At 38.1% G+C, this 8,624-nt stretch overlaps 1 protein-coding gene across 1 annotated transcript; it reads left to right on the forward strand.

The window, feature by feature from the left end:
* The first annotated feature begins 707 nt into the window (after positions 1–707).
* Positions 708–2,568, forward strand: LOC116016391 (probable galacturonosyltransferase-like 7). The gene has a single exon (XM_031256627.1). The coding sequence runs from the start codon at positions 1,211–1,213 to the stop codon at positions 2,300–2,302; it is 1,092 nt and encodes a 363-aa protein (XP_031112487.1). The 5' UTR covers positions 708–1,210; the 3' UTR covers positions 2,303–2,568.
* The last annotated feature ends 6,056 nt before the right edge of the window (positions 2,569–8,624 follow it).

An 8,624-nucleotide genomic window follows, 5' to 3' on the forward strand; every position in this document is an offset into this window, starting at 1 on the left:
AATTAATGGTAGTTGGGTCCAATTTATATAACTAATGATATAACATGCCAACTTTAGATAGTTGATAAACAATTCATTTTAGCAATTATATATATACATACACACACCCATGCCTAGATATTAGAAGATAAATTTAAGTCCGCACGGGCTTAGCGTATTGGTTCAATAGGTAGTATATTTTGGAGAAGAAGTAGAAGATAAATTTAAAATGAATGAATTTCAATCAGTCAGAATAGTTAGTGAATTGTTAATACAGTTTTAAAATTTAATAATCACTATATTAATGAGCTATGAGTTAAGTCTTTTTTCAAGTAAGAGTCAAAGTGATGCAGTCCAAACATAATCGATATTAGTTTCACATGTGGTTAAAATAGCGAATGTTGTACGTAAAATACATATAACAATCCAATGGTTTTGGATTATGCGAGTTAGGATTAATTGTCAAGTGGTGGACATACCAAATGTGGTAGGTTAAAAAAAAAACAAACAAATAATAACATTTTGATGTGAATCAAATATAAATTAAGATAATTAATAGGATTGTACCATGGAAAGGTAGAATTATGGTAACATGATTTAGGAAAGGTAAATAGGTAAGTAATTGAGCATTGATTAGCGTCCGGCATGCATTTACTTGGGGAAATTAAACCGGGAAATTTATGGTGTGAAATCTGAAAGAATTAAATATAATATCAAAGGAAGGCCAAAAAAAAACTAACAAAAAAAGGCTCCTCTAAAACTTCAATTCAATGCCTCTCTCCCTCTCTCTATACCCATCCTTCCCTCTCTATTCTCCAGTTGTGTGACTGCGCTTTCGCTTCACCTTCTCCGGATAAGAGAGAAAGGAGAGAGAGAGAGGGGGGAAAGGAAGACTGTGGATTGGTGTCGCCGGCGAGTCGGTGCAGCGCCGCCGCTACATTTGCTCTGTTTGTTGAGTTTGCTTGGTTTCTGGTGGCGTCGGAATAGAGGCAAGGCATATATATATATATAGTCAAATATCTTCAAACATCAAATAATTTCTGATTTTTTTGGGAGTTTGCATTAATTTGGTGTTTCTCAGAGCGAGGAAGCCCCACCTATCTGCCACACTCTGGCGGATGCTAGAGGAACCCTAGTGTTCCTCTTTTCTTCTTTCTGCTCTTCTCGGTTGTTGGGGTTTAAATTGAAGAGGAAGAGGAAGAGGAAGGGGGAGGGTTTCTCCGTTAGGAAGATGCTTTGGATAATGAAATTCTCCTGGTTCGTCTCCGCCGCAATGGTGATGGTTGTTCTATTTCCGTCGCTGCAATCGTTTCCGCCGGCGGAGGCCATTAGATCGTCCAACCTTGATTCCTACCTTAGGTTTCAAGGACAGATTGCTTCCAGCGGTGCACTCGACCGATTCTCTTTCCGGAAAGCGCCGCCGTTTCGTAATGCCGGTGGATGCGGCTCCGTGTTGGGGGAAAGCCACGTGTGTGATCCCTCTCTGGTTCACGTCGCGATTACTCTGGACATGGAGTATCTCCGGGGCTCAATCGCGGCGGTGCATTCGATTCTGCAGCATTCTAGGTGTCCGGAGAGTGTGTTCTTCCATTTCCTGGTCTCTGAAACCAGTCTGGAAAGCCTAGTGAGATCCACTTTTCCGGAGATGAAGTTTAAGGTGTATTATTTCGATCCGGAGAGAGTCCGGAGCCTCATATCCACTTCCGTCCGGCAAGCGCTGGAGGAGCCGCTCAACTATGCTCGGAATTATTTGGCGGATATGCTGGAGCCCTGCGTACGCAGGGTTATATACTTGGATTCTGATCTGGTTGTGGTGGACGATATTTCCAAGCTGTGGACTACAAACTTGGGGGACAAGACCATCGGAGCTCCGGAGTATTGTCACGCCAATTTCACCAAGTACTTCACCTCTAATTTCTGGTCGGACCGGAGGTTATACGCCACTTTCGCCGCCCGGAAACCGTGCTACTTCAACACCGGCGTTATGGTCATAGATCTAGCGAAATGGAGGCGGTTGGGGTACACGAAGCATATCGAGAGGTGGATGGAGATCCAGAAGACGAACCGGATCTACGAATTGGGGTCATTACCGCCATTCCTGCTAGTGTTTGCGGGAGAAGTGGCCCCCATTGAGCACAGATGGAACCAGCACGGTTTAGGCGGCGACAATGTACGAGGAAGCTGCCGGAACCTCCACCCCGGTCCGGTGAGTCTCCTCCACTGGAGCGGCAGCGGCAAGCCGTGGCTGAGGCTGGACTCCAGGAAGCCTTGCCCGCTCGACTCTCTATGGGCACCGTACGACCTCCATGGACATTCAACGTAAACAAACAACTCCTCTATTGTCCGGTAAATTCCTAGTCAGTCTAAATTTCTTTTGTTTTCCGTCTCTTTGAATTTTCCGTCCCCATTAATTTTTGTCAGTTTTTTTTTTTCTTATATTCAGAATTTTTTTCTCTTCATTTTTTGGCATTTGGATTAACATATAGCACCATTATTATATGATGATGAGAGAGGATTTGTATTCTATTCAGCACTCTGCTCTCTGAAATAAAAGGGTGAAATTCAATTCCCACCGCCATTTCCCCAAAATCTATGTTTGAATTATGATTGCATTTATGTTTGTAATTGATGCATACTAGTGTCTGTAAACTAGGGTCTATGTTTGGGCCAAAGAACACTAAAGATACGAGGTCAGAGTTTGAATCCATCCTCCTAAAATAAAACGACAAGATTCTCTGTCTGGGGAGGTATTGTTTTAGCTGAGGATAGGAAGGTTGTAGCTTTGCTAGTTTTGTGCCTTGACAACCTAGTAGACAACAACCAAACCACGATAGATGTTGGCTGCCATTAGCAACCTGAGTATGGATTAGAGAGGTCAACGGCGACCATGACAGTGGGATTGTAATTTAATTTAGAGCATTGATAGCTCTGCTAGTACCTTACAAATAGATACCATCCATGATGTGGGAAATACATAGTTTCACATGTGTACCCATGTTGTTGATGACAACGATGATGTCGAGAGACAGCGCCGGCGTCGGACGGACGCAGCCGCCATTGCTGCAACTTAACAATGCTTTTTACTATTATTACGTATGACTCACTGTGTGGATGTGTTTTACTTTTTGGCGTTAGCGGCGGATGTCTTGTGAACTACCCACTTAACCTAATAACCTCACCCTTTCTTAGCCACTCCCTTTCATTTTCTTCCCTATTACTTTCATTCCCTGCGTGCCAAAACCACTCACCATCACTATAACAATCACACCATTTATTCGCCCTGTCCGTTATAATTGACCAATCAACGTTTAATTTTGCTTCCAGTAATAAGGTGGTGCTTGAATTCGCCCTAATCGACATTTAATGTTGCTTTCAGTAACAAGAAAATTAGGCATCAAGATATTATAGTTGGATGAAATCCGAAATAAAATGTACAATGTTCACCAAGCATTACTTAATCATCATCCTATTATTAGTATTAGTGGTAAAATATCACACTCAAGAATCACATTTTACACAAGCTTAGGTTATACGTAATGCATAAATAGTTAATTAAAAAGGCAAGGCATAAATAAATGTGTGGAGTGAAAAATTAGGAGCCAGCTGGCAGGTGGTGAGTGACGTGGTATTTTTATTAACTAATGTCCAAACCACAGGGACCATTGCCAACTTGATTAAGCTTTTTCCCAATAAAAAAATGGGATATTCTTAGCTGTCCTTAAGGCATCGTATTCTAGATTTCTATCATGTGTGTCCTATTGTTGCCTTTGTTGGGTTGACTGGGTACGACGTCGTTGCTCTCCACTACTGCCATTACCGTGCCACCTACCTCTCCTGTAAACTAATTAATTTATTTTTATTTTACAAAATCCGATAAAGACTGAGCAACTGACACTGCTAAATTCTCCGTAGTCCTTCCCGCCCGTTTCTGATGCAATCATAAAACTCCGCAATAACTTTTACTATCGGAGTACGGAGTATTTCAATTTTTACGTCCTTACTTTCTTCATCAAATTAATTACTGAATTTTCACTTTTATTTTAAGATAAATAAATATTAAATATGTTTTTATTAAAAGAGTTGCACGGTATATATATAGTCAATGTATGTATAGTTCGGTTTTGAAGATTTTGTGTGCACGTGAAAAACACTGGTAATGTTAACTGTTAAGGAGTCAGAGTGAACCGTTTGGTGTGAAAAAAGAAAATTGAAACAATTTAAAATCACAATTTGAAGTGTTGAAAAATTAAATGTAGTTTTCAAAAGAAAAAAAAATGTTCTTGCTTTCAGCATTATGATAGATGTTTGATTTTGTCACCAACATTGAAGATTTGGGTATGAATTTGATAGGCAATATCTCCTGGCTCTGTTATACGGTCGGACGTTATGAGTAGGTCGAAAAGTCTTCAGCCGATCAAAATGTCTTTCCCGACCTCAGTCCACCGCCATCCGTGTTCCGCCTCATTATGGCCCAACTTGTGAACCGGACCATACGGTTGGACCTGCCTCAAGGGCTTAGACTTTTGGATCTCTCCCGCTGAGTAACAGAGATCTTACAGTACGTGTACGGTCACGACAGAGTAATAAGTAGTGACAGTGCATGTCTCCCACGTGTTTAGCATGCCGAGCGCACAGAACTTGTTCCCCTCTACCTACCACTATAAATACCCGCATCTATTGAAAGGAGAGGACTTTTGAAGGGACACCCGATCCGTTATTAGCTTCCCAAACTCACCTCTCTCGAGTAGAACGTACCCCAATTGTAACGGTTTCCCGGTCTCATATGCTGAAATATACTCTATTGTCTTCAAGCTGGTATTTTTACTATCAGAATTAAATTTTTTGTATGTAAAATTGTATAGTTTAGTGTCGAATTTTGAAAATAAATTGACTTGATTAATCTCCACATAAATTTATGTAACGGGTTCATAGAGTCTATGATGTATTTTTTTTTTTTTGAAAGCATAGAGTCTATGATATAGTTTAACAAAAATGAAAAACTTGGGTTATGAAACAAAGATTAAATGCATAGAGGAAAAAGATAGATGGGGAGCAACAAGTTAACGATGATATTGTTGTATTGGCTTGTACTTTACGTACGTACTTGATGTAAAGCAAGCATAGTATAATGATGTAAATAAATGAAACCCCCATGTGCCGAAGGACAGTCTTACCTGGCATGTGCCTACAACGCAACTCATTTTTATACAATTTTCACTCCCAATTCCGCAATGGTTAAACCCCAAATTTTGGCACGAGTTTCCATTCCAATATACTGAAATAGGAATCAGGATAATTTCTTACNATCGTATTCTAGATTTCTATCATGTGTGTCCTATTGTTGCCTTTGTTGGGTTGACTGGGTACGACGTCGTTGCTCTCCACTACTGCCATTACCGTGCCACCTACCTCTCCTGTAAACTAATTAATTTATTTTTATTTTACAAAATCCGATAAAGACTGAGCAACTGACACTGCTAAATTCTCCGTAGTCCTTCCCGCCCGTTTCTGATGCAATCATAAAACTCCGCAATAACTTTTACTATCGGAGTACGGAGTATTTCAATTTTTACGTCCTTACTTTCTTCATCAAATTAATTACTGAATTTTCACTTTTATTTTAAGATAAATAAATATTAAATATGTTTTTATTAAAAGAGTTGCACGGTATATATATAGTCAATGTATGTATAGTTCGGTTTTGAAGATTTTGTGTGCACGTGAAAAACACTGGTAATGTTAACTGTTAAGGAGTCAGAGTGAACCGTTTGGTGTGAAAAAAGAAAATTGAAACAATTTAAAATCACAATTTGAAGTGTTGAAAAATTAAATGTAGTTTTCAAAAGAAAAAAAAATGTTCTTGCTTTCAGCATTATGATAGATGTTTGATTTTGTCACCAACATTGAAGATTTGGGTATGAATTTGATAGGCAATATCTCCTGGCTCTGTTATACGGTCGGACGTTATGAGTAGGTCGAAAAGTCTTCAGCCGATCAAAATGTCTTTCCCGACCTCAGTCCACCGCCATCCGTGTTCCGCCTCATTATGGCCCAACTTGTGAACCGGACCATACGGTTGGACCTGCCTCAAGGGCTTAGACTTTTGGATCTCTCCCGCTGAGTAACAGAGATCTTACAGTACGTGTACGGTCACGACAGAGTAATAAGTAGTGACAGTGCATGTCTCCCACGTGTTTAGCATGCCGAGCGCACAGAACTTGTTCCCCTCTACCTACCACTATAAATACCCGCATCTATTGAAAGGAGAGGACTTTTGAAGGGACACCCGATCCGTTATTAGCTTCCCAAACTCACCTCTCTCGAGTAGAACGTACCCCAATTGTAACGGTTTCCCGGTCTCATATGCTGAAATATACTCTATTGTCTTCAAGCTGGTATTTTTACTATCAGAATTAAATTTTTTGTATGTAAAATTGTATAGTTTAGTGTCGAATTTTGAAAATAAATTGACTTGATTAATCTCCACATAAATTTATGTAACGGGTTCATAGAGTCTATGATGTATTTTTTTTTTTTTGAAAGCATAGAGTCTATGATATAGTTTAACAAAAATGAAAAACTTGGGTTATGAAACAAAGATTAAATGCATAGAGGAAAAAGATAGATGGGGAGCAACAAGTTAACGATGATATTGTTGTATTGGCTTGTACTTTACGTACGTACTTGATGTAAAGCAAGCATAGTATAATGATGTAAATAAATGAAACCCCCATGTGCCGAAGGACAGTCTTACCTGGCATGTGCCTACAACGCAACTCATTTTTATACAATTTTCACTCCCAATTCCGCAATGGTTAAACCCCAAATTTTGGCACGAGTTTNAAGTCTAAATTTTAACATCCTGGAAACATCCTAAAAATATCTTGCAAAGCTTTAAAGCTTATGAAGACATCATGAAAGGTTTGAAGCTATTGTGATCCTTAAAATAAAAATCCCTCCCTAAAGATTATGCCATATATCTGGCCTAACCAAGCATGGCCAAGACTGTTGATTCAATCCTTCATTTAAGATCAAGTCATTTGAGTCCGGATGCCTTTCAACGAAGAACAAGCTATACATATATCAAGTCACTTGAGTTCTGAAGACTCTTCAGTGAAGTGTTAAATGCATTCAATTGAAAATCAAAAGACTATGTAGAGACCAGCATCGCATTGAGCAGATACTATAGATAGGTTAGAATGTACTAAAAAAATTATAAATTATTTAACAACCATGGGTTATATATAAATATATATCAAATAAGAAGAGGTTTCAAAGTTTTTTTTTTTAAAGTGTGAAATCTCAGCCCTTAATCTGGTCTAGATAAAGTGTTCTTCAGATGCACAAGTTTAATGTGTAGTGGCATTTTGGTAATTTTCTAAGTTTATGCACAAGTTTTGTTCTTTAGATGCACTGGTTTCGTTCTTTGATAAGATGCATAAGTTTTGTTCTTCAAGTGCATAAGTTTCATTCTTCAAGTGCACAAACATGTTATACTACATGTGCATATAGTAATCCAAGTTAAAAAAAAAAAAAAAGACATTTTGGTAATTCTTTCTAATTTTGAAGTGTATAAGTTTTGTTCAGGTGCATAAGTTTAGTTCCTTAATTGCACAAGTTTTGTCTTCAAGTGCACACATTTTGAGACTCAATGACTAATATATATATATATGTGTGGGGGGGGGGGGGGGGGGGGGGATCTTGCCATGTTTATACTCAATTAATTAGGCTATCAATTAACAAAATTCTACAGATTTAAAATTTTTTAATTTAGCGAGTGCATTCAATGCTTCAATATGTATAAATACCCTGAATAGGGCTGACCTTATTTGGTAAATAGCTTTTTAATCAAATTTTGACGGTTTTGACCAATTTAGCTGTTTGACTTTATCAAAATGCTAAAAATTTTGTTTGATGAATAGCTTATATGGACATCATTTTCGGACCAAAACGCTAATTTTACAACAGGTGCATTTTGACTTCAGAACTTAGCTATTCCGGTTTGCAAAAATATAATGCTATTCCTATATTGCCATTCCAAAGGGAAGAGTTGAGTGGGTCTCCTATTTGCCATATTTGGGAGTATGCACTTCAGAACTTAGCACCAGGCCAGTTCTTATAATTGGGCGCATCGCCCACTTTTATGATTATTTTTTAAACTTTTTTTTTCAAAAAAAATGATTTATAATTATATTATACGAAGTATTAAAAAGTATAAATATCAATAATAAATTATTATTTAAAATATACGGAGTAATTAGATAAAATATTATAAAATTAATAATTAATGAATTATTTTTATAAAACATACGCATTTCCATATATGTCTTTTTACCACTGTTGCAAAAATTCCCGCCTAGGCGCTAGGCGCCCTTAGACCGAGGCGAATTGCTCCCTAGGTGTCTGCCTAAGTGGCCGGCCGCCTAACGCCTAACTCAGCCGACTGGGCCGAGTTAACTCGCCCAACTCGGCAGAATTAGTCGAGTTAACTTCGATGAGTCGACCTTGTTAAATGTTTTTTTTTTGTATTTATATATATTTTAATTTATTTATGTATATAAATAAGAGAAGTAATATATATATATATGTATCATATGACATACATCCACACACATGTATTATTACTTTTTTGTTTTTATAGGTCG

The sequence above is a fragment of the Ipomoea triloba genome, chromosome 4 (genome assembly GCF_003576645.1).
Source record: "Ipomoea triloba cultivar NCNSP0323 chromosome 4, ASM357664v1".
Taxonomy (NCBI): domain Eukaryota; kingdom Viridiplantae; phylum Streptophyta; class Magnoliopsida; order Solanales; family Convolvulaceae; genus Ipomoea; species Ipomoea triloba.

Bases quoted from the DNA above. Each gene is read 5' to 3' on its own strand.
- LOC116016391 (XM_031256627.1), top strand. From the start codon at position 1,211: ATGCTTTGGATAATGAAATTCTCCTGGTTCGTCTCCGCCGCAATGGTG.